Below are 26338 nucleotides of genomic sequence, written 5' to 3' on the forward strand. Positions count from 1 at the left end.
AAGGAGCCCTCCCCAGACACCAAACGCTGTACTAGTGCCTTGATCTTGAACTTCCCAGCCTCCAGAAACGTGAGAAGTAAATTTCTGTGATTTATAAACCACCCAGTCTGTGGTATTTTTGGTTACAGTAGCCCGAACAGACTGAGACAGCTTCCTAGGGCTTCCAGAACATCTTACCACATACTGGATACCTTAAAACAGCAAACATTTACTCCCTCTCAGTTCTGGGGGCTGGCAGTCCTAAATCTCAGGGTCAGCATGGCCATGCTCTCTCTAAGGTTCTCAGGTAGGATCTTCCCGCATCTTCTTACCTTCTGCTAGTTGCCAGCCACCCTTGGTGTTCCTTGGCTTGGCGTCCTTTCAATCTCTCCTGTCATCCAATGTCATTCTCCCTGTGTGTGTCTGTGCCCACATTTACCTCTTAATCCAGTAGGATCTCATTTTAACATCCTTACATCTTCAAAGAGCCTATTTCCAAATAAGGTCACATTAACAGGTACTGGTGGTTAGGTCTTAAATGTATCTTTTTGATGGAAATAGTTAGAAATAACCGTCTTCTCTATTCAGACTCCTCATGCGGGTATTTAGTATGGCTCCAAATTCTTGTCCTGTCTCCCACCCCCCATATTCCATGCCTATTTTAATGCAAATTCTTCTCTACACAGAATGACTGACGTCCTTGTGCCATCCTCTTTCCCCTTTCTACATGAACATTTTACCCATTTCTTAAAACTTTTATTAGATGCATTTCTTCCATGATTCTCTTTTGAAAGCCACAAATCAAACATGATTCCTTGTATTTCTGCCTTTATTTTCCTCATATGAATTATATTTCAATAATTGTTTGAATACTTCCAACTAGAAAGTGGGTTGTTTAAAAGAAGAAAAAAAGTCTTTCTTACCCTATAATTTCACAGTAGTGTTGTGCTTTGCACATAGGGTCACGCAATCAGAGAAAAATAAATGTTTTGAAAATACAGGGCTTGTGTGTTTTAAGCATGTTAGAATAAGTAAAATCTTAGTTTATACACTCTTCTCTGGATTGCTCTCTGCTTCAAACAGGAAAAATGTTAGGTATAAAAGCGTTGTACAGTTATTATCTGAAACATATAAGGCAATTATTCTGCCTGCAGGCTCCGGCTCATTTTGTGATCTTTGGAAAGGCAGTTGCCTTTACCAATTAATAAAAGTAGAACTCACACGAAAAATTTCACAGATGAGAAGAGCCAAAGAATAATTATTGTTGAATATCACTCAAGTGCAATTGCTTGATGTTTTTACTCCATTCTAGTGTGGAACAAAATGGAAACGAACATTAAAATCCTAATGATACGAAGATAAATGTGAAATAGAAGTTACTGAAAGTAAAAAGCCTGAGTTTGTCATCTTTATTCCCCAATCCTGATTTTTAAAAAACTGCACAATGTTAGTCAAAGACCATGCTGTAGGTTATATGTGTGCTTACAAGTGTGTGTGCCTTTTATGTATACATACATATTTTTATTCCTATTTGGTGTTGCATGTGTATTTAAATTAAAAATATGTTATGATTAATAATGAAGTGATTAATTTTACTTTTTTCTTTTTAAAACACAATGAGCTCAAATCCCTAGCCTTTATTGGCAATCTTTCCCTGGTGGGTGATATGTCTTTATTTATTTTTTTATAAGGATAACTATTCACCAATGCTTTTGAGCCCTCTGCATTAATATGTACGCATCTCTCTGTTCATATATTACATCAGGACTAGTGTTTCTATTTGTATTAATGAGCTAATAAGAGCTATTTATTGGTAAAATTATTTGGGCACCGTTTATTAAGTAAGCACCGTGTCCACCCAATATATAAAGCAATTGCTACTACTTTGCCTGATAAAGATTGTTGTGGATTGAAAGTATTACTAGGACCCAGAGATTTCTTGCCCATGATATTGTTCCCTTTTAGCATTCAGTGCTGCTGCCCATGTTCACACTGTCATTATTGCTAATATTGATTGTTGGTTGGTTTTTCAGACCATGCTGTGTAGTGACATCAGCTAATTTCAAGTATTGTTGTGAGGGTCTCTGTCAGGTAACGTTGGATATCATAGATGGCTGTCCTTGAAAATCTTCATTAGCTGTCTTTCAGTTTTTAATTAGGATTTAAATTAGATTTCTTACTGTGATGGCTCCCCACAAGTGTGCTATACTCATCCAGAAACTTACCAAGTGTTTTCACCATTGGTTTCCAAGGCACTTAATAGTAAATAGTAAAGGATGCTATTTCTTCTTTAGAACCTGGGGTTGTTTTCGTTCTTTAGTCATATAAACAGGAGCATGGCAGGGAATAGTAAACCAAATGTGGCTACAGAATTCTTAAGATGGAAACATGCTTCTCATGTGGAAGGCATAGTCCGGAGCCCAGGGTGGCCGGGACTGTGGGGAGTTCAGAAAGGTAGCGGGGCAGGTTCTATAGTGCTGTTGGCCCTGGCGAAGACTTGGCTCTTGCTCTAAATGAGATGGCAGTCTTCAGAGGGTTTTGAGCAGAAGAAGCATGATCTGATCAGGATAGCCCTGGTTCCTGGGTTAAGGCTAGACTCTAGAGGACAAGGATGGAGGAGGGAGACCAGTTAAAGGGCTACTGCAGTATTCCAGGTGGCTCTGACCAGGGAAGGGTGGAAGTGTGAGAAGCAATTTGACCATGGACATAGACGACATAGACGATGGCTATTCCTAATCAATCATTGCTGCCTACACTTTGTCAATAGGCTTCATTTCAAGCATCTCATTCTCACTAACCCTTCTTAAGCAGCACTTCTAATTGTTCTAGCACCTCCACTCCAATACATTTTTTAAACGACACCAGAAGCTACAATTCATTGATCCTATCACTTTTCCATGGTCCTTTCTGGCTTCATTTCCTTCCCTATTCAGCTTAGATTTCATGGGCCCATTTAAATTCGTTGCATGGAAGGAACCAGACAGCTGAACCTCTCTGGACAAAAACTCACAAACATGCTTACTGGCCTCATTCACTGGCCTCGCCAACATGTGTTCTGGCCCGCACTGGGTGAATTGTTTCTATATAAGGCAAACACTTCCATTTAGATACGAGATCATTCCATTCTTACTTGGTCAAAACATTGCTCTAGCAAATGTTTCTTCTCTCTCAAAAACCAAACAAAGATGATATTATAATACTCATCTTTCAAAAACCTTTCCTTGTACTTTATCCATTTCTCTAGCTATCACCCATTTCTTGGCCCCCCACAATACTTTTCAGGAGTTCACCTCATTGTATTTTTACTTCCTCTATTCCCATTCTTATTTGGATGGAAAATAATACAATATTATTAAATAATAGCACAGGAATAAACTTTGTTTCACGAACTCGCAACTGTAAACCTACTTTTGCCCCAACCTGTATAAAACAGGAAATAGTTTTCTTGAGTGATCCTACCTAATAATAGACAAATATGCAAATTGACCATACCTTCACTATGCCCACGATTGGCCAGGAGGCGCGGGGGGGCGGGACTCGGGGTGGCCGGGGTAGCTGATTGGGCCGGCAGGATGCTGAGCTGCGTCGCCAGCAGCGGCATGAGCTCAGCGTCTGCGCCATGTCTGTGCTGCAGCACAGAAGGGGCCTCTGGGGCAGCGAGCTGACATCCCGCCCAGCGGACCATCAAAAGCGGGGGAGCTGGATGCCTGAGCGGACAGGCACTCAGCTCCCCCACAATCGAAAGCAAAAGTGTGGGAGCTGGGTGCCTGTCTGCTCAGGCAGCAGGCCTTTCAGAAGCCCCCGCCACACTGGAGGCTTCTGAAAGGCCTGGTGCACCAGCGATCGAAAGGAAAGCGTGGGAGCTGGGTGCCTGTCCACTCAGGCACCAGGCCTTTCAGAAGCCTCCGCCATGCCAGAGGCTTCTGAAAGGCCTGGTGCACCAGCGATCGAAAGGAAAGCGTGGGAGCTGGGTGCCTGTCCGCTCAGGCTGCAGGCCTTTCAGAAGCCTCTGCCACGCCTGAGGCTTCTGAAAGGCCTGGTGCACCAGCGGACAGGCACCCAGTTCCCCGCGGTCAAAAACAAAAGTGTGGGAGCTGGATGCCTTTCCGCTCAGGGACCAGGCCTTTCAGAAGCCTCCGGCGCCTGGTGCACCAGCGGACAGGCACCCAGCTCCCCTGTGATCGAAAGCGAAAGCGTGTAGGGCACCCTACACGTGCATGATTCAATCATGCACTGGGCCTCTAGTTTATAAATATTACTAAAATTCAATTCTAAAATAATAGCTTCTAAAATGATTTGCTCTAGAGCAGCATTAATGGAATGAATATTTAACTTACCAAATTATCACTTACAAAGATAATGTTTAGGTTCTGGATTATTGTTTAAAATTTATCTCCATTATATAGGTTCTGGATTATTGTTTAAAATTTATCTCCATTCTTTATAATCACAATTTGAATTAACATCCCACAAATAATACAAATGCTTATTTGTTAGTCTGTAATGTTGATAAAATACTGACTTGAACTAGACTGCTTGAGTTTAATACTGGCTCTATTATTGTCTAGCTATGTTATCGCAGACAAGTCCCTTAAATGCTCTATGCCTTAATTTCCCCACTTGTAAAATTGGGATAATAAGAGTGTCTACCCAGCCCAGTCTAGATGGGCTCAGTTGGTTGGAGTGTCATCCTATACACCAAAAGGTTGTGGATTTGATCCTTGGCCAGGGCATTTACAGGAGGCAACCAATCAATATTCTCTCTCTCTCTCCTTCTTTCCTTCTCCCCCTCTCTCCCTCTCTCTTTCTCTAAAATCAATAAAAACATATCCTTAGGCGAAGATTAAAAATAAAAATGAGTGTGTCTCCAGGATCTCTTAGTAGGGTCAAATGAGATCATGTACTTAAGTGTTTAGGATAGTGCCTGCAACAGAGTAAGAGACAGGAACTGTGTTATGAATAAAAGAATCCTATGGAGATTCTTTGTTACTAAAGCCCCCTGGGAACTTGAGGCAAAATAGAATATCTAAAAGGTTAAAGACATTTCAAGGTTTCAGGAATTATTTAATATAACCATAAAATTGACAGTGAAGGCACTATTAGTTATCTACAAAGTGAGAGAATTAGTCAACAAATGCCATAGGCATTCAAATGAGAAAGATTACTTCTAGTGACAGTGGTTTAGAATTTACGGTGAGATTTTTGTTTTTTAAATGTCTGGTTTCAATTATAATAAAACTGAGATATGTACCCATAAAGTGCCAGTTTTGATGTGTGAATAAGCAGAAGCATAGGGGTTCAGTACGAACTTGATTAGATGCCATAAGAGAAACTCTTCTGAAACACACATACCTATTTTCGTGTATATAGGAAACTGCCATTATATCGGTCCCATCCGCACTGGACTGTCACACTGTTGACCAAGTTGTTTTACATGTGCATGTACTTTAAATTTATTATAGGGGAATAACAATTACCTATCACTGAGATTTACTTTTTCCTGGCACAATTATACAATTATGGAAGCTACAACTTTAACCAACAAATATTAATTGAGCAACTACTCTGGACAAGACATAGTTTTCTTAAGCCAAGAACATATACATTCCCAAATAAAAATGTAAGATTGATGTAGTAATAGTGGATTCTTGTGATTTCATTGTCTATGCCTTTCAAATAGACATGCCTTCCTGACATGTAATTAATTGCCATGAGCCCCAGAACTGTGCAGCTCTGTGTACAAGTGGACAAAGTGATTTCAAAGTGTGTCTCCAGGAAAGGGCGTGGGGAAGATCTAAAACTTGTTTTCTCTCTCTTTTCCCCTCTAGTTGGCCCGTCACAACAAATTATTACAGCAGATGCTCAAACCAGGATCAGATCCAGATGATGGAGATGAAGCCTTAAAGTATTATGCCAACCACACGGCACAGATTGAGGTAACTATCCATTACTTCTTGAGAGGGACCAACTGTGAAAAGATATATTTACTTTCTATTTCAGACCTTTTTCATAAGTGTTTCCCAGAACAACGAAGCCAAGTTGATATAAACTGTAAAAGTATGCACTAAAAGATGAGATGTGAGGAGTGATCTACAAAAATTTGAGGCACGCAACATTTTTTCAAAGTTATCTTTTGTGTTTTGGCCAGGACTATATTTAAGTTTCCTTTTGTAACTAATAAGGTAGTTTTGGTTCTGTTTTGTTTTGGTCATGGAAGCTGTCATTGCAGAGCAGTGATGTTTTAGAGAAAAAAAAATTTATAATAGAAGCGGTCATTTAAGAAAAGGTTTCTTTTTAAAAACTACAGAAGGCTTATTAAAATAGAGATCTCTGTGTAAGAAAGTATTCGGAAGTATAAGAAACACGGAAGTCATTAATAAAGTTTTTATATCGCTAGCATAAACTTGGGATGGGGTAACAGTTCCCATTTTCAGTATGCAACAGTTGGCCTCCCCACCCCCATAAAGGAGACATTCTTTAATGGCCGGTGGCAGTTCAGGAGGTGTGGGTCCACACAGACTTATCATTATGTGTTGTGAGACCCATCTGGCTGTCATTTACCAGCTATGGTGTCATTCTGACGCTAGTTGGCAGAGCTAATCGGGCAGAAGTGAGGAGAGTGGTCGACGCTTGTCGCTAGTAATTTGGATTCAAACATTCATTCACTTTGGCAGATATAGTTTAGTTTTCAGCAAAGTGCCTGGTGGGTATCACTGCTCTTAACTCTCGTGATATATAATCACTGGACCTTATTGTTTACTATTGCCAAACCTTTGGAATAATGAGCATTATGACCTGTGTCACAGAATGGATCCCTTGCTAGCATTTATAAACATTAATATTCCTGTAGCTTTTGTGGGAGACTTGACCTAATGGAAACTATTAGATGGACCAGCAGCAAAGTGTTGCTTTCTGCATCAGGTGATTAGGAACCGGAGGCTGGCAAAGTCAGGGAGCTGGGGAAATGGATACAAATAGATCACCAAACCAGTATGGTTCTAAGGAAGGTCCCAGAAGCCAAAGTGCAAAGCTAGGTGATTAGAAGAGATCGGGAATAGCAGGGAGAGTGGGTAAGCCAGAGGTGGGGGTTGGGGTGTGTGAGAGATGCGGCTATTGTTGAAGTCGGACTTTTATTGGTTTCCAGCAGTGAGGTTAGATTTAGCTGGAAATATGTGAATTCAGTAAATATGTACTGAGCATTTACTCTCTACCAATTCTCATGCTCACTCAAAGACCACCTCATATGACCTGCCCTCCTTTCTTCACAGTATTCGTTCATTTCTCCTCACTGTGCTCCTGCCACAGTGTGGTCATTCTGTTAGTGTAACATGCAATATTGCTTCTTATGTGTCACTCGTCCTCTGCATGAGGCAGGTCTTGGTCATCTTTGTATTTCCGAAACTGAACACTGTATCTGGCATATCACCACAATGGTGAATATTGTGGAAAATCAGAGTTTGTCTGTAAGTTATAGACTCAAAGGTCCTGGGAAATAGGAAGCACCTTGTGGATTATCTGGTCTACTCACCCACCCAAGGAGGCATTGCTTTATAATAGCTCTGTTCTGCCTTCAGTTCTTCCTGTGCTAGAGACCTCACTACTTCAGGGGGAACTGATCCAATTTGGAACTCTAATAATTAGGAAAAAAATCTTTTCTGATAAAGAGTGCACACTATGTCCAGCCGGTATGGCTCAGTGGTTGAGTGTTGACCTATAAACGGGTCAGGGCACATGCTAGGGTTGGGGGCTCGATCCCCATTAGGGGGCATGCAGGAGGCAGCTGATAGATGATTCTCATCATTGATGTCTCTCTCTCTCTCTCTCCCTCTACCTTCCTCGCTCTGAAATCAATAATAATAATAATAATAATAATAATAATAATACTGTCTTCACACATGCAGGATTTTCCCATCTTTCTGCTCAGCCTTCTTTGTTATGTTGGTGATGTCTCGCCTCCTGGTTGTAAAATGGCTGCACAGTTTTAGGCATCATCCCCTTACACTACCTTTTGTTCTCAGCAGGAACAAAGAATAGACAGGCAAAAAGCACTTTTGTGTTAGCTATTTGGTTTTGTTGTTGTTATTATTTTGTTGTTCTCAATGGCTCTCTACCTTTTTGGAAACAAAAATCTTTCCTGAAAACCTCCCCCCACCTCCCAGGATATTTCTCCTCATGCCTCATTCTCCAGAAGTAGGTCACATGCTCACCAACACCGCATCAGTGGCAGAGGGAAATAGGCCACTCTTCTGGTTTAGGCCAGTCTTGGTTCATTCTTGAGGGTTGGGCAGCATATGTAAATGTGAACCTTCAGATTTGGTTTTCACAGACCCTTGTTACATAGTAAAACTATATGAAAATATTCAGCCTGTTTTTTTTTTTTTCAATCTAACATTAAATTGTCACAAATACCAAGTAAGAAAAGTTCAAAATAATGAATATTTATATATAGGTATATGCTAGAATGGATATTCTACCTACAAAAATTATGTGTTGCCACGAATAGGAAACTATTTTAATGGTATAAAGCACCTTTCTCTGGCATCATGTTGAGTAGGCCATTTGTCTCCCAACAGCCCTTTTTAGGAAGGACAGGCTAAGAACAAGATGCAGATATATCAAGTGCAGGGTATAATGCGATTAGCTAATCACTTGCTAATTAACACCCTCTCTTAATTCTCTCCTGTACTTCATGAAGGTAAAAATGGGGTTAATGGTAATCCAGAAAGAATAAAGACTTGGGCTTTTGTTATTTATAACGAAGTATAATATTTGTGATACTTTAGTCAGCTAATATCTCTTCCTTAAAGAGAAAAATGTAAAGTAGTCCAGTAAAGGACTATCTAGGATACTTCAAACTGGCCTGTTTTTTTTTTTTTTTTCTTCATTAACTGATTTCATAAAATGTCTTTAACATAAAAACACAGTATGCTAAGACCAAGGTGCTAAAGGCTAAAGCACCTGTACATTAATGTTTGCAGATTGTCCGGCACGACAGGACCATGGAGCAGATAGTCTTTCCTGTCCCCAACATATGTGAATACCTGACGCGGGAGTCCAAGTGCCGTGTGTTCACTATGACAGAAAGGGACGAGCAAGGCAGCAAAGTGAACGACTTCTTCCAGCAAACAGAAGACCTCTACAATGAGATGAAGTGGCAGAAGAAAATCAGGAGTAAGTACCATAAACGAACATGGTGAGTTTGGGGCGTCATGGTAGACCCATTGGTACCTTGGGACACAGGACACTCCTCAGTTAAACTGGTTTTTAACTTCTTGCCATCTGATGTTCCTGACATCCCCTACAGCCGTCAGAATGTAAGCTCAGTCTACCGCTGGAGCCAAGACACCTGCAGCTTCCTGCAACAGAAACCTCTGCCTTAGATCACCTTCCAGTGCTGATCCTATACTTTTATAAATATGATGAAATACGAGGTTGCAGTTGTATGTTTCAACTGTCGAACAGCTGCAGGTTTGAAGTCCCCAGATAGTCCCTGACTGGCCTTAACACTCAGTGAGTGGCATGGAGATGCCGGTCCCGGCACGCTCATCCTCTCTCGCCTTAGGATCTTAGGATGGAGTGGGTTGTTTCACGACATTCAGAAAGTCTTTCTTTCCCTATATCTGTACATCGCCAAATCAAACTAAAAATTGTGTGATGCTTGTATTCTAATAGAAATGTTATCATTTTAAAGTTGAAAATGAGCATAATGCCGTTCCCCATGACTTATTTCTCAGGCCTGCAGTTTACTTGGAAATACTCAATCTTCAAATTTAAAAAATTGAGAGTTTAAAATAAAATCTCACTTTCCCACGTAACTAATATCATGAGCTTTCAACAAAAATTGATAGAAGGAAACTCTTGATTAGGTCTTTTTTGTCTTTTGGGGACGTTTTCCAGACAAGCAGGCGTATGTCCTCAATATCTCTATTTAGCATTGTGTCATCATTCTAGTTTCCTAGGAATTATAGCGATTTTTGAATTTGAGTGGAGCCTGAGACACACCATCTTTGAAGATAAGGTGGTGGCATGCATTGCCAGGCTTTCCTAGCAGAATATTTGAAAAAATAAAGAAATTACTCTCCCATAGCATTTTACTAGGTAGAATCTTATGAAGTTCAGAGAAAATTTTGGGTGTCCAGAATACATATGAATACTCGACATTTTTATTTGAGAAATTTGAAAAACATCCATTTTTATCCTTGACAAAAGGTAAATTGAGTAATGAACTCGTGTTTGTGGGGTCTGAGCTTTTTTTGGATAAATATTTTGTCATTTATAAAAAGAAATCTTCAAATAACTTCCAGTACATGTTTTACTTTTAAAAATTGGAAGCACCTTATTGTGAGGTTATAGATAGGATCTAATTCATTTGATGGATCTATTACCAATATCTGCATCAACCTCTTCTAATTTCACCTTCATATTCTGCTTTTAACAGTGAGGACTCCTCATTCTGCAATGATGGAGATGCAGATACTTACAGCTTATGATACATTAGTAACTTAATGTCATGGTTAGTCGTAGCCTATTCTAGTGTTGAAATGCTCCCTTCCCAGAGAAGATGACACTGTGTATGGAAGGGTAGGCTAGTTTATCAGTAAGCAACAGGCCTCAGAGATTGGAATTCACAGAAAATAATTTGAAAAGTTTATCATTTTTATTTGAAAATTCATGTGCTTTCCCCCTTCAATTCATTCCATATTAAGTTAGAGAATGGACAAGACCTGAAAAGTCATGTGGTCAAACTTACATGCATTATATATCTGTTCAACTACTTTGGAGTGGTAGAAAAAAAACCCGATTTTTGTTTGATGTAAATTGTATGCAATAAATGTATTTGCTATTTCTTTTTCTGGTGAAAAATACAGAGTTCCTTTTCTGAAATTATTCAGCAAAGCCATTGTCACTTGTGGGTAGTTCTTATTGTATCTTTTACTTTCTTCTGCTATTGCAAACCCAACCAGTTCTTGTAAATCACTAGTTCCCAAGAAGTGGTACCAGGCCATGCTATTAAGTTTCAGAGTTTCAGGTAACTGTGTCTATGTCATAGGAATTTTCATCAGAGATAGATCTGTGCCAGGGTTTTGTTTTGTTTTTTTATTTGACTTTAAGGCATTGGTGTGGGACAAAGGTATCAGCTTTACTAAATTATATAGCAGTGTGTACCATTCCATTAAAAGTGGCCTCAGGCAGCTGCTAACCTATCTTTAACCTAATCTTCTCTAGGGATATATTAGAGAGAATTAATACAGAATCACCTTTCCTATCCATCATTAGCAATTGCAAAATTATGCACCCTTCTACAATGGTTTGGTTGTGAATTGGCTAAATGATGAAGAAATCAAATAGAAAACTTTTTCATGGTATTGATTATCAACTTTATAAAATCAGGCATATTAAGTGTTTATTTAAATATGCTTTATACTAGTTTACAAAAATGCATTTAGGAAAATGTTATTTCAGTAGGACTGATATGTGGAAACCAAAATTTATTTTTCTGTTCTATCCCATTGCACGTCTTCTTTACTAGATAACCCTGCTCTGTTCTGGTTTTCGAGACACATATCTCTCTGGGGGAGCATCTCCTTCAACTTGGCCGTGTTCATCAATTTAGCTGTTGCTCTCTTCTACCCATTTGGGGATGATGGAGATGAAGGCAAGTGCTTGTCTTTCTTTAAATGATAAATATTTTAAAGTTCTAAAATAACACTCTCAATGCAGTTCTTAACTATTTAGAGCTTCATAATAATAATGATTTAATTCTTGTTAAATCGATTTTTCTATAGTCGTTGGAAGTAGAGAATTATAGTAAGTGGCGTAGGCAGAAAACTATGGTCAACAAAAATGTTATTTTGCAAAAACTCAGATACAGAAGAGCTATATTACATATTGATAAATAAAGCACTGAAAATTGTTATTTCTACCTATTATTGCCCAAAGCATTTTTATACATCATCATATCAATTATATAAATACTAGTGGCCCGGTGCACAGATTTGTGCAGATTGAAAGGAAATTAATTAGAAGAAATATTTTAATATCACTGTTCACCCTTTCTCTATAATAGAAGTGTCAGAGAAGAAAGAAAATTAGTAAAATGTATATAAAAATAATACATAAATTGATTAATAAATAATAACATGATATAACAATAGAAACATGATATAAAAATTACAAAAGCATGATATAAAAACAACATTGATAAAAACAATGACTGATAAATTCATTAAACTTATTCTAATATCTCCCTGTATACCACATTAAGAGTAAAAACATTTTCAGAGTGCTTGACTAATTTCCCTTGTGATAAAGTATTTATAACTTTAACTTTAATGTCACACACTCTTCAAATTTAAGAGAAAGCAATATATAACTGACCATGTCCAAAAACATGTTCAGGTAGGAATATTCCTATTCTGTCTAGAGTTTGTCCTTGTGATTTATTGATAATCATTGCAAATGCTGGCATCATGGGAAACTGTCTTTGAATTAATTTAAATGGGAGGTGTATGAGATGGGGACAAACATTGTGTATGCACGAGTCAACGTTTATTTTTAAATTGCCAGTGCGCATCATATGTACTGCCGGTTGGTCGGTCAGACAGTTGGATGGATGTACAGTTGGTCAGTTAGCCTTTTATATATATAGATATGAGAAAATTAAGGGTTTATGCCAAAATATATTCATGTGATTACTTTAAATAGTGGAATTTACATTTTACTCTCTTCTCTTTGCTTTCTGTCTTGTATAAGGTTTCTATAATGAGTATACATGAAATCTGAAATATATTTAAAAATTTAATATGACAGAATATGATAATATCTCAGAATAAAAGATTAACTCTCATTTCTAGACTAGGACTTCTTTACATGAATGATTGACTATAGAATTAATATTATTAAACTAATACTACATGAGGTTTTACAAAGGCAAAGGCAAGAGGAATTATCTCATAGTAATGAAATGGAAAGTATAAGAGAAATATTTGAAAGGGTGGGACTGTAGAAATTGTTTTAAGTCTGGCAAAGTGAATGGGAAACTGTTACTGGCTTGGGATATGGTCAGGTGAATAACTTTGGAATGTGTATGGAAAGAATGGGTTGGAGGAAAAGATGAGAGCTATCCTACGTAATAAAAGCCTAATATGCTAAGTGTCCAGTTGTCCGTTCAACCAATCAATGCGTAATATGCTCATGATATGCCTAGGCCACTCAACCGCTCGCTATGACATGCACTGACCACCAGGGGGCAGACAGTCGACTGGTCGACCAGTCGCAATGATGTGCACTGACCACCAGGGGGCAGATGCTCCGACTGGTAGGTTAGCTTGCTGCTGGAGTCCGGCCGATCAGACTGAGTGAGACGGGCCAGACATGCCCTGGAGCCCTTCCACGGTCCCTCCCCAGCTGGCCAACCTCCTGTGTCCCTCCCTGGCCTCAATTGTGCACCAGTGGGGTCCCTCGGCCTGGCCTGCACCCTCTCACAATCCGGGACCCCTAGTGGGAGGTTGGAGAGCCGGTTTCAGTCTGATCCCGCTCAACACAGGTGCTGCCCCTTGGTGGTCAGTGCGCTCCCATAGGGGGAGCGCCCCTCATCCAGAAGTCAGGCTCATGGCTGGCGAGCGCAGCAGCCGTGGTGGGAGCCTCTCCTGTGGGCCTAAGCCAGCAGTCAGACATCCTCCGAAGGCTCCCAGACTGCGAGAGGGTGCAGGCCAAGCTGAGGGACCACCTCCCCTCTGCACGAATTTTGTCCACCAGGCCTCTAGTCAGTGAATAATAACCACAAGAATACCACAAGATATGTCATCTGTCTATAGGATTATTGTGAGACTTTAATGAGGTGTTACGAGTAAAGCATTCAATAAACCTTAGTTGTTGTAGATATTGATAGAAGGTAAATGTTACTACTACACAGGGAAGCCCAATGAAAGGGATGGTAGGATAAGAGCAACACTTATTTAAATCTATAGCAGATGAACTGGAGGTGAATAGGAAGGAAAATAAAATCCCAGGAGTAATTTACTCTTTTAAAGGTCCAGTAAGATAATAGATATCAAAGTCCTAACATTTAGGTAAGATGATCATGACTAAAGTTTGACCTTTTGGAAGGCATTCCAGTGCTAAAAGAAAAATATTTGACAGTGGAGGGGATGTGTGAGTTCAATAGCAATGACAAACATAGCAAATATCTGGCCACCCATTGTGGGGAAGGTACAAAAACAACAGGAAGTTGGACAGCTTTCCTCTTCACTATGTTTTATCTCATTCCATGCTGATAGCACCCTATAAGAATGTAACTCTTATAGGAGAAAAGTCCAGCTTGAAGTGATAAATTAGTATCATATGCACACAGATGCTAAGAGTAAATTGTAGAAGCATAAAGTCTTAGATATGGAAATTATCTAATATCAAACCTTTATTTGACAGAGAAAGAGATGGGGACCCAGAGAGGCTAAAAAATGGCAGATCGCAGAGTAGAGGGTTCACTGGTTCCAATCCAAGACTTTTCTACATGGATGATTGGGTTGGAAGAATAACAGGAAGATAACAAATCTTCATACACAACATAATTTTTTCTGAGTTCCATTCCATGATATTTCTTACTTGACATTAGAGCCAATGTATGTAGCCTCTGCTGCCCCCTATTGAACATGAAATATAATGGTGATGGGCAGTGCCACCCCTCTAGACATCTACTCATTTAGGAGAAAGTAGAATCCCTGATGCATTTTTAATCGTTACCTGATTAATAACAGAATAGTAATATTAATCATAATGATAACAATGGATGATATTTATTGACCAGATTGGGTTAGGCAAAATGCTAAGCACTTCACATATATAGTTTCATTTAATCTTCCTGACAATCCTGCACTTTGCCCTATGGATAAGGAATCTGAAGCTTAGTAACATTTGCCCAATAACTGGGGAGTGGAGTCCAGAAATAACTATGAACATGCTCCCAGGATAGGAACTTGAAACCACATATATAGTGGAGTTTAGAGTAAGGCTCCAACCTCAGAAAGAAATAGGACTAATGAAAAGAAGACTGGAAACCATGGTGCTTTGTCATCAGGTGCAGACGCAGACTTTATTCTTCAAAAGGACTGAACAGAATTAAGAGTAGTCATCAAGATGGGGGTTCAATATTAGGTATCTGGGTGTGGGGACGTACAAAGAGGGAAGGGAAGGCATGAGCTGCTATTTGGGCACTATGGAATCCCAAGGTGGTGTTTGGGCAATGTGATTATAGTTCTTAGATGAGTTATTTAATATAACATAGGTTAAATTTTTTATCAGGATTAGCTGAGTCTCTGACCTTTCAGTTGCACACTTGGGGTAGCTAAGAAGGCTGAGGAAACAAAGTTGAGACTGATGAGTAGACTTGGCCATCAGAACTGGCTGGAGAAGAAATATTCTGTGCAGGATATGCATATTCTCTAATGTCACATTTTCAGGCATGGACTTGATGACCGATGACAACTTGCCAGGAGCACTTTGAGTCAACTTAAAGATGAATTAGTTGATCATTAATATTCCTTTCAAAAAGTGCTAAAACAAATTGGATAAAATGATGGGGACATATTAAGAACACAGCATCCAACTTGAAAGGTCTCCCGGTGGCCAAACCTGAAAAATTTGAGAAAAAAATATTGACAATAATATATAATGACCCATAAAAATCCAGGAATCTATGTTAATAGAAGAAAAATCTGTTAATAAAGGAGTAGTGTCTTCCTTATAGAGCAGTAATTGAAGGGAGATTCTTAAGGGGAAAGTGTTTCTTAGAGGATCATCTTATAGGGCCCTCCACCCTCCCACCCATCTGCAGATAATCTCCTTTCATTGTCAGGCTTTAGGAGCCCTGTTTTAATTTGTTTAGGAATCCAGGCCTTATTTGTGTGGCAGTAGGCTTGTTTTGTTTTTTTTTTAATTTGGTTAATTGGTTTCTTTGTTTAGCATATGTTTCTCCAAAGAAACCTGTGCTGAAGTTGAGATCTGAGGCTAAGCTGGGTGTGGCTGAGGCAGCAGCTGTTGATGCTAGGGAATCGCCTACCTGTCTGTTCAGAAGTTGAACAGTATCATGCCTACCATCCCTGCCCAGTTCGGCAAGGGTGGGCTACTTAGTGGAGTAAATTGTTGTTGAGGGAATTTCTTATATCAGATAGCATGTGATTTTTTAAAAAATACATCATCTGAAACCGGTTTGGCTCAGTGGATAGAGCGTCGGTCTGCGGACTGGAAGGTCCCAGGTTCGATTCCGGTCAAGGGCATGTACATTGGTTGCGGGCACATCCCCCGGTGGGGGGTGTGCAGGAGGCAGCTGGTCGATGTCTCTCTCTCGTTGATGTTTCTAGCTCTCTATCCCTCTTCCTTCCTCTCTGTGAAAAATCAATAAAATATATTAAAAAAATAATAATAAAAAAATAAAAAAATACATCATATTTGAATGTGGATGTAGTTCTTTTTCCCCTAAAGTACTTTGTGTTAAAGAAAATATGTTTCTCAAGGTGATTTTGATTCATTCAACTCAGTTACAACCATTTGATGGAATATGGCTATGTGCCAGGCACTCTGCTACACCCTGGAGATACAAGGGTTGGTGAAGCTGTCCTTTCTTCAAGGAGCTCATGCTCTAGTGAAGGAATGAAGTAAAGAGTAAAACACAATAGTGAAGACCACCTATGGATTTATGGATGGATGTCAACTCTGGTTGCAGTAAGGTGGAGAAAACAGAAAAGTCTTATGAGTCTACTAGTATGTGGGAGGCAGATGATTAGAGAGAGACTGGAAAGTAAGAAGCAGCATGTTCTGTACAGGAGACTATCAATAAGTCAGTGTCAGGTAGATAGGAGATTTCCATTACGTGAATTAAATTGAGGTCTCTAATTTTGCAATTTGAAGTTTCTTTTTAGAGGATAAACTTTATACTTTCTAAGATTTAAAAATGTATAGAATGCATTCTAAATTTTTTTCATTATAAAAGCAATACATGCTTATTGTAGAAATCAATACAAATATAAATTAAGTAGAGAAGACAGACGCCCTTCCCATCCTCATTGGGTAAAAGTTGGTTTGATAGTCTATATTGTCTTCTCTAGGGTTTGTCAGAGGATTTTGGTTTATATATATACTAGAGGCCCTGTACACAAAATTCATGCATTGGGTGGGGGGGGGGGGAGTGTCCCTCAGCCCAGGCTGCAGCCTCTCCAATCTGGGACCCCTCGAGGAATGTCTGACTGCCCGTTTAGGATCAGGCCTAAACAGGCAGTCGGACATCCCTCTCACAATCCAGGACTGCTGACTCTCAACTGCTCGCCTGCCTACCTTCCTGATTGCCCCTAACCGCTTCTTCCTGCCAGCCTGATCACCCCCTAAACACTCGCCTACCATCCTGATTGATGCCTAACTGCTCCCCTGCCAGCCTGTTTGCCTCTAACTGTCCTCCCCTGCAGGCCTGGTCACCCCTAACTGCCCTTCCCTGCAGGCCCAGTCACCCCCAACTTCCCTCCTCTGCCGGCCTGGTCACCCCTAACTGCCCTCCCCTGCAGGCTTGATTGCCCCCAACTGCCATCCCTTGCAGGCCTGGTCCCCCACAACTGCCCTTCCCTGCTGGCCTGATCACCCACAACTGCCCTCCCTTGCAGGCCTGGTTCCTCCCAACTGCCCTCCCCTGCTTGCCATCTTGTGGTGGCCATCTTGTGTCCACATTGGGGCAGTCATCTTTGACCACATAGGGGCAGCCATCTTGTTTGTTGGAGTGATGGTCAATTTGCATATTACTCTTTTATTAGATAGGATAGAGGCCTGGTGTATGGGTGGGGGCCGGCTGGTTTGCCCTGAAGGGAGTCCTGGAATAGGGTGGGGGTTCTCTTGGGGCGTGGGGCAGCCTGGGCAAGGGGCCTGTGGTGGTTTGCAGGCCAGCCATGCCCCCCGGAGGCCCTGGTATCTGGGATTTATTTATCTGCTATAATTGAAACTTTGTAGCCTTGAGTGGAGCCAAGCCTCCTGCTTGCTCTGTGGCCATAGCCATTTTTGTTGGGATTTATTTATCTTCTATAATTGAAACTTTGTAGCCTTAAGCGGAGGACAAGGCAGGCCAGGGCTGTGGAAACTTGGCTTCCTCTATCATGGGGGCACCTCAAGCCTCCTGCTCTCTCCAGCTCCGAGGCTGCCGCCATTTTTGTTGGGATTTATTTATCTTCTATAATTGAAACTTTGTAGCCTTAAGCAGAGGCCAAGGCAGGCCAGGACAAGTGGAAAGCTTGGCTTCCTCCATTTCTGGGGAAACACAAGCCTCCAGCTCTCTCCATGGCTGCAGCCATCTTGGTTGGGTTAATGTGCATACTCGCTCCTGATTGGATGGTAGGCGTGGCTTGTGGGTATAGCAGAGGTATGGTCAATTTGCATATTACTCTTTTATTAGATAGGATTTAGCATTAAATCTTCAACTATAAATCAATATTCTTCTTACAAAATATGATTATAAATTATTGTTAATTGACAATACTATAAATTAATAGCCATTTTATATAACTTTTAAGTTTTTTATTAATTCACAAATACATACTTAGCATGTATTTAGCATACTTAGCTATTTATCTAGCATGTACCTTAAATATGTGAATTCTTTCACTAAAGGGACCAAATGCCCAGTTTTAAGTGTATGGTTATAATTTTTTGTATAATGGAAAGGAAATCTCAGCAAACCAAATACTATCTGAAAAAAGTAGTCTAAATGTGGTTAGGTGATCAGGCATTCATGACAATGCAGAGTATGACTATCAGAGTCAAAGCTGAGACTTTAAATAAGAATAACACATTGAGTCATTACTTATAAATTATACCGGAGTCCAATGACTGGCTAAAAGTTGTTAAAATGTGTAAAGATGTTGACAGTTTCAGAGTGAAGCTCCATAGCTTGGGGAATTTGTAACTGGAGATTTAGTTGCTTAAAACAAGATGACAGATTATTTTGATTTATTCATTTAATCAACAAATATTTATTTGTAACTGCATGCCAGGCACTGTGATAGACCCAGAAATGGTCCTCACCCTTACAGAGCTTATGTTTTGATGATGTCCTGACAAGCATGAGAGAAAGTTGAAGGCATTATTCAACATCTCCATGGCCCTTTGAGATCTGTGAAGTCAGGGCAATTGCTGGTCAGACTATGTTTTGTAGACATAGAGTGCTTCCAAGCCAATATCATAATAAACATGAGTTGGGTGCCCATTTTCTTAGTATTGCCAGAGGACAGGAATTGCAGGTGATTTCCATAGCAATTTACCCCTTTCTTCATCTCCCAAGTAATCTTATCAGATCATAAATTTGGTGAAAGGGCAATCAAATCTCTCCTCCCAACTCTCTTTCATCACTGCTTGCTTTAAGAGATAACATGATAAGAACAAACATTGCAAAAATAAACACGTCTAAACCAGTGCTATTTGCTATCTGAGTTGTTTTGTTTTTAATGTCTAACAGGATCTTCCTACCTACTTTTGATCTTTTAGCACTCACTGTGAACTAAAAGCTTACAGGGAATTCGTTGCAGGAGTCCAGATAATCCCGTGGTTTTAATGGTAACACAAAAGCTCTACACACCACAGCCCTGTGGTGTTTTGATGCAGAAATTAATTTTATAAATTATAAAGAGGTGTGGTCAAAAGAAGCAACTAGTAGAAAACCTTCCTTTTGTTGTTTCCCCTCTGACTTCATCAGCCTGTTCACATGTTTGAGGTTTCAGCCTTCGTCTAATCAGCCCAAGAATGTTGCCCCTTAATTTACTTCTGCAAATCTGGCACCATGTGATCTTCAGAGGGGGATTCCTTGAATCCACATGTCAGTGCGAACGTGTACTTCTTTTTAACAGAAAAAAATTTTAAACACCTTTTTGGGCAATTTCAAAAGAAATTTTGTTTGTAATAGAATTCCTTTTTAAAAAACTTAGAACTTTTGTTTCTGATTATTTAAATAGCTTACCAGTTTTTTAAGAACTTGAATTGAGCTTCAAACACATACACTCATACACATTCATATATATTCATGCATCTATATACACACATATATGTTTTAAAAGTTAAAACTTGTGTCTATTTTATTAAAGACTGCATATTCTACATTCTGAATTCTTTAGAGCCGGGGTTGGCAAACTGCAGCTCGCGAGCCACATGCGGCTCTTTGACCCCTTGAGTGTGGCTCTTCCACAAAATACCACAGCCTGGGCGAGTCTATTTTGAAGAAGTGGCGTTAGAAGAAGTTAAAGTTTAAAAAATTTGGCTCTCAAAACAAATTTCAATCGTTGTACTGTTGATATTTGGCTCTGTTGACTAATGAGTTTGCCAACCACTGCTTTAGAGGAATCTATAATATAGAAACTTGATAATAATAGAACCTGACAGAGTATGAGTTCAATGGAAAAATACCAGATTCTACATGACTTAGCAGTCCATTTAATGGCCATTAATCGTAACTTTTAAATTAAGGTTCCCAAATGGGATACTTCTATCAAAATATTTAGCATATATAACTCCTGTAGGAGACAAAGATGAAGAACTCTCAGACTTAATAGAAGGGGCATAACTAGTGAGTATATAAGAGGCCTGAAATTAATCACAAACTTTCTGGAAAGAAATGTAATGAATCATGTGTTCAAAGACATTTCCTCTAAACACAGTGTGTAGAATGGGGTGTTTTGAAATTGTGTCCCATGGCTTGACTTGCTATACGTGTTATATGAAATAGAGTGGCAAAGGTTTTAACATTTTCTAGATTTGTTCTTGGTAAAAATAAACTTTTTTCACATTTCACAGGTACACTTTCTCCGTTGTTCTCAGTTCTTCTATGGATAGCAGTTGCAATCTGCACATCCATGCTGTTTTTCTTCTCCAAGCCTGTGGGAATCCGGCCATTTCTTGTGTCTGTAATGCTCAGATCAATATATACAATAGGTCTTGGGCCCACATTAATACTTCTTGGTGCAGCTAATGTAAGTATTTTGCTTTGTACTGTTATAGATTAATTAAAAGTGTACTAAATGTAAAAATTTACATGCTTTAATCCATGTATACACAGTAAATTCTAATTTATTATGAATCCGAATTAACCAGAATTTAATTTGTACATTCTTAATTTTGAGAGAAAGAAAAAAATGACAAGTAAAATTTGATATATTTATGAAGGTAGCCCTTGGGGCATGACCCAGTTCTGCAATCAATTTAATCCAATCCAATTTTATTGCCTTCTGCGTCCCATACCAGCAGCTATTGACAAAAATGACTTTGAGACACTCTTAACATCCTAGTGACTTCTAAATCATCTAAGAAAGATTAAATTATATTCAGTAGAATTTTAGAACTGAGTGCCTTTTATAAAATGACCAAGGAAAAAGGGTTGCTGTATGAGAAAACTATGAAACTGGGCTCTTTTTATGTGAGCAAAACCTATAAACTTGTGAAAGGCATAGATGAGATTCATATTTTTTTTCACTAAATTTTAAAGTGTTAGAACAAGAAAGCACATTTCAAAACTTAAGTTAGGTAAGTTTAGAATAAGTAAGCCAAAGTCCTATTCCACATAACGGCAGCTGTACCCAAGAGAACATTTTACAGGGACTAGACAACTTCCTGCAAGGGAGCTACGAAGGGATAGTGAGAAAAGGTAAATCATCAGGCTGATGAAAGAACAAATGGCCAGGTAAACAAATAAATATTGCCAGTATGTCTGCTGCCTACCTGAAGCATTTTTTATATCTTTTACTGGGTTTCTAGCAAAATGTCCTATATTCTGATATCTGTATTTAGGTCTTATCTCCCCTACTACATTCAATGGTTCTTAAGGATAATAATTAATTATTCAATGTCTGGAACATCATTGGTATTCAACAAATATCCCTTAAATAAATTAGCTAATGAGTGAGTGAATGAACGAGGGAAAGGTTATTTTTGTATTATACAGTTACACTGCCTTGTACATAAAATACATGGCAAATATATATTGAAAATGAATAAATGAAATAGCCAAAATTTTGAGAATTAGAAAGCTGAGTTAGTATGGCTAATCTGTTTCTGGTTTTAATATAATTATTTAAAAATTACATATGGTATATATGACAGCTCCTAGTTAGCTAGAACATTCCATGAACCAAATTGCCAATTATTCCTCAATCATTGTCAATAAAAGAGAGTGTACTACACATACAAAGAGATGTATCAGCACAGAATTCTGTAAAGTACCGAATATATTATTCTATAAGTTTCTTGAGGGCAGAGGTTGTCACATTCATAGATATAATCCTACCCTCCTCACTCCCTCACAACTCCCTTTTTTTTTTAATCTTAATACTTGGTACTTAAGTATTTAAAAAATTGTTTACGTGAACTGAACTTATACTTTCAGTGCTTTGGAAATAAGCTACTTTTGCAATATTGCCAATCAGGCTAATTAAGGAATCTTCATGGATGTATCTGAATTTTTATAAACATATTGGTGTGTTCATTTTATTATTTTTTTAAGTGCATTAAAGGGAGACATCTGTAATAGTGTCAAAAACAAACAAACAAACAAACAAACAAACAAATAAATAAATAAAACCTTAACTGTTGAACCAAATTACTTGAAGGAGCAAATAATATTTATAAACTGGTAACTGGTCCTGAATAAGACATTAATCTAAGAGAGAAAAATCCAAGTTTCATAAAGTGAAATCATAGCCGAGTAGAGTTAAGCCAAAACTAACAAACATTCATCGGGCCTCTGTTATATAATAGTCACTGAACACACCAAGAGGTAGAGGATGAGGGTCTCGCCTCCCAGAAGCTTCAGGAATAGTATATAAGGAGATAAGGAGTGTGAAGGTGAAAAGAATAATTAACAGTAATAATGATATCACAGCAATAAAGTCCACTATTTACCAAGCGCCTAATATGTGGAATATAATTTAATTGTAAAACGTTGCTATTGTGATCCTAAAAGTGTTTGTAGTTTGGTTCTCAGAGTTGTTTATGGACTCCGTGTCTTTCATAGTGTTGAGCAAATGCAGAAAGTCCCTTTTTTGGAAGAGGAATCAAGTGGGAGGAAAGAACCTGGATCTATGTCCTAAGCTGATAATCTATGTATTATCAGTTTCTATTATTATATTTCATTTTTATCTTCTTGTTTCTAAAAATTGAAGTTTTGTTTAAATTGCAACTAGTTTCTCTATCTTGTCACAGGAGTCATCTTAGTATTTGAGATGTTTCAAAAGATTCAAATGTTTTTCTCTGTTATAAAGTATATCTTATAAGCCAGTACAGTTTTCTTCCCATTCCCTATGTTACATTTTTAGTCACTGGTAATGGAAATTAACATTTTATTTTTGCAAATATAAACACACATTTTGTAAATTTGGGATCACTTAATGTTTTTATACCATTAATATTTTAAATCTCATTTTAATAGGATAATATTTCCAGTCTTATGGTTGTTACATAATGTGTTGAACCATTTCATTAATTTTAATTGTTTCTATTTTAGATATTTTTAATAATAAATAATAATGTAGTAAATACCTGTGAAAGATCTTTGAATATCTTCTAAACACTCATTATCTACCATGTTTTTTCCTTTCTAGGAGTGTCTAGAAATGTGTAATTTATTTAATGGCATTTATAAATCATTTCCTTCCTCACAATTATTTGTAATATGGAAGTGTTCCCTTATTCTTGGACTTGGTCTCACCATTTTTGCAGAGAGGTAAAGCAAGTGGAATTTAGCAGACAACTGTCTATTAATGCCCCAGTGTCAAAATTTAATACTGTCATTCCCTTAGTTACTTAGAGTTTCCTGGGAGGGCTCATGATACTGCTAATCTAAAAGGTTGAGCCCCACTATGTGTTCAACATAAACAAATTCAGTTATATATTCTGAATCAAAACTGTCATATCCTCTCTCTCTCTCTCCCTCTCTCTGTCTCTCTGGTGCACACACATACACACATACACACACACACACACTATTTCTCTCATATAATATGGTCACTGAATGTTTCTAACTACTAATATCAGTTGCAGAAACAGAAAACTGCTGCCGTGCTGGGGGAAAGGTAGTATGTGTCAAGTTTAGTAAAAGAACAAGTTTATACCACCCTTCTTTACTGCACTGTTTGTTGGAAATTTAGAAGATTTCCAGGCTGATTTTCACTACATGAAAATTTTGCCTTAGACTTTAACCTTAGAAACTTATCCTGCCTAAGATATATTGTCACTGAAATGGAGATTGTTTTAATCAAATCATCTCATTTTTGAAGGTTGATGGAAATATGGTAATATAGTTCAAAACAATAAATTCAATTTAACTTCTCAATAAATAGTAGACAGTCTTTTTTTTTTTTTTTTAGCAATAATTTATTCCTGGAATATAGGTCATGTTTTCCCATAGGAACAATGTAAGGTGGGGATAGAATTTCTGATCAGGGACATAGAACCAAATAAGACACCAAGGATAATATAAAGGCAGCTATACATTTCTGCAATTACATAAAATAGTAAAATGGAAAGGACATCACGACTAATTCTAGAGCTATGAGGCGCCTTAAGGCTTATTCGCAGCTAGGCATTTCATTTTAGAAATGAGTATGCAGTGTCCTATTAAAACCAGGAGGGTTCAGCAAAGTATTTAGTGACAGAGCCAAGGCTGGAACCCAGGTGGCCCAACTTCCCACGCAGGGTCTTTCCAGTGTACTGCAGTGTTAACGTCCTGCAAAGACATATCAATTACCTTGCCCTGTTCCCTCAACCTCCATTTATGGTTGCCCTTGCCATAGAAACAGTGATTGCTACGTAATGGTGTTGACAAATGAAGGACTGATTAGACAGCAGCAAGTACACTGAGTGGCCAGATTATTATGATCTCTGAACACATAATAATCTGGCCACTCGGTGTATATCCTATATAATAAAAGGCTAATTTGCAAATTGTCCCCTCGACCAGGAGTTCGACCAGCAGGCAGGCTGGCCAACCGCCTATGTCCCCTCCCCCTGGCCAGGCTGGCCGGACCCCACCCATGCACCAGGCCTGTAATATATATATTACACACACACACACACACACACACACACACACACACACACACACTGAGTGGCCAGATTATTATGCGTTCAGAGATCATAATAATCTGGCCACTCAGTGTATGTCATGACATGAGAAGGGAGAATGTCTCTGCAATTTCTTCATTCTCTGCATGAAGCTTTCATAGAAAATGCTTTCTAAAAAGATGTATAGATTTTATTTTTAAAATGTATACATTTTAAGGTCATGGTGTGGGGAAAACCAGAGTTCAACTTCTTTCCTACCCAATCATTTATTCTTGCATTTGTTTCTCCTTGTTATGAACACTTCAAAAGACAACAATTGCTATGTTTCTGGTCTCTACAGAAATAGGTGGGTTCCACTGCCAGCATCCACTCCACCGCACTTCAAGGCTTCATCTGGAGAGCAGGGATACATCCATCAACGTCTAGCCCTCAGTCAAGACTAAAAAAAAAATCTGAAAACATAAAAGACAAACCTTTATTTTTTATGCAGAAGTAGCAGAGACCCTTTTTAGTTAGAAAAGAGACATTTCTTGCTTTTGCATTGAGAACTGAAATGTATTGCTCTTTTGAGAATTTGAATTCAATGCATTACTTTCCTCAGTGTAAAGAGCTTATAAATAAATACATTTCCTGCATAATTGTTTTATGATTCATTTTAGGAAAGTAGAGATCAGGAAACAAAATATAAATAATTTGTCTTAAGCATATCATTCATCCTTCTGAAAAGTCAGAATTCTAATTTTTAACTTTATATTTTATAGAATTTCTTATTTCTGTTTTATATTGATGAACTATAATGGGCTAATCAATATAAATGTAAATGATAGTCACTCAAAACAATTGAAAGAGTAAAACACCAAATATCATTACATCACTCAGACATTCCACTTTTCACCATTTTCATGATGTTTATTGTCAAATGCTAAATTTATATCAGCACCTTGTTTATAGTTTCTCAGTTTTTAAAATGCTGACTTCATATAATATTAAACGTGGTCTTGGCTAGTGAATATAAAGACATCTGTTCCACTGTAGCTCTTTTCAAGATGTGATAAATGAAACACTACACACTGAAGTAAGACTTTCTATTTAACATTACTCATATTGTTAGCAAGTTAGTGAAAGAATTGATAACATTGATTATTGAGAGGATAATTAAGTAGCAGGGAGGAAATGTAGAAAAGGTTTGAACTTTTTAGTTGCTATGTTGTTGATTTGATTTGGCTGTCTTCACAACATGCAATGATAGCCCATTTCTCATTTTATCGGTATTGATTTGGGCTTC

General features: G+C 38.4%; 1 protein-coding gene across 1 annotated transcript in view; it reads left to right on the forward strand.

The window, feature by feature from the left end:
- Nucleotides 1-26338, forward strand: part of ITPR2 (inositol 1,4,5-trisphosphate receptor type 2) — a 428506-nt gene that overhangs the window by 330189 nt on the left and 71979 nt on the right. The window contains exons 46-49 of the mRNA XM_054719205.1: nt 5808-5915; nt 8958-9150; nt 11510-11635; nt 20794-20969. Of these exons, the coding sequence (XP_054575180.1) occupies nt 5808-5915; nt 8958-9150; nt 11510-11635; nt 20794-20969 (603 nt within the window). The remainder of the gene's footprint in view (nt 1-5807; nt 5916-8957; nt 9151-11509; nt 11636-20793; nt 20970-26338) is intronic.

This window comes from Eptesicus fuscus, chromosome 7 (assembly GCF_027574615.1).
Source record: "Eptesicus fuscus isolate TK198812 chromosome 7, DD_ASM_mEF_20220401, whole genome shotgun sequence".
In the NCBI taxonomy this organism is placed as follows: domain Eukaryota; kingdom Metazoa; phylum Chordata; class Mammalia; order Chiroptera; family Vespertilionidae; genus Eptesicus; species Eptesicus fuscus.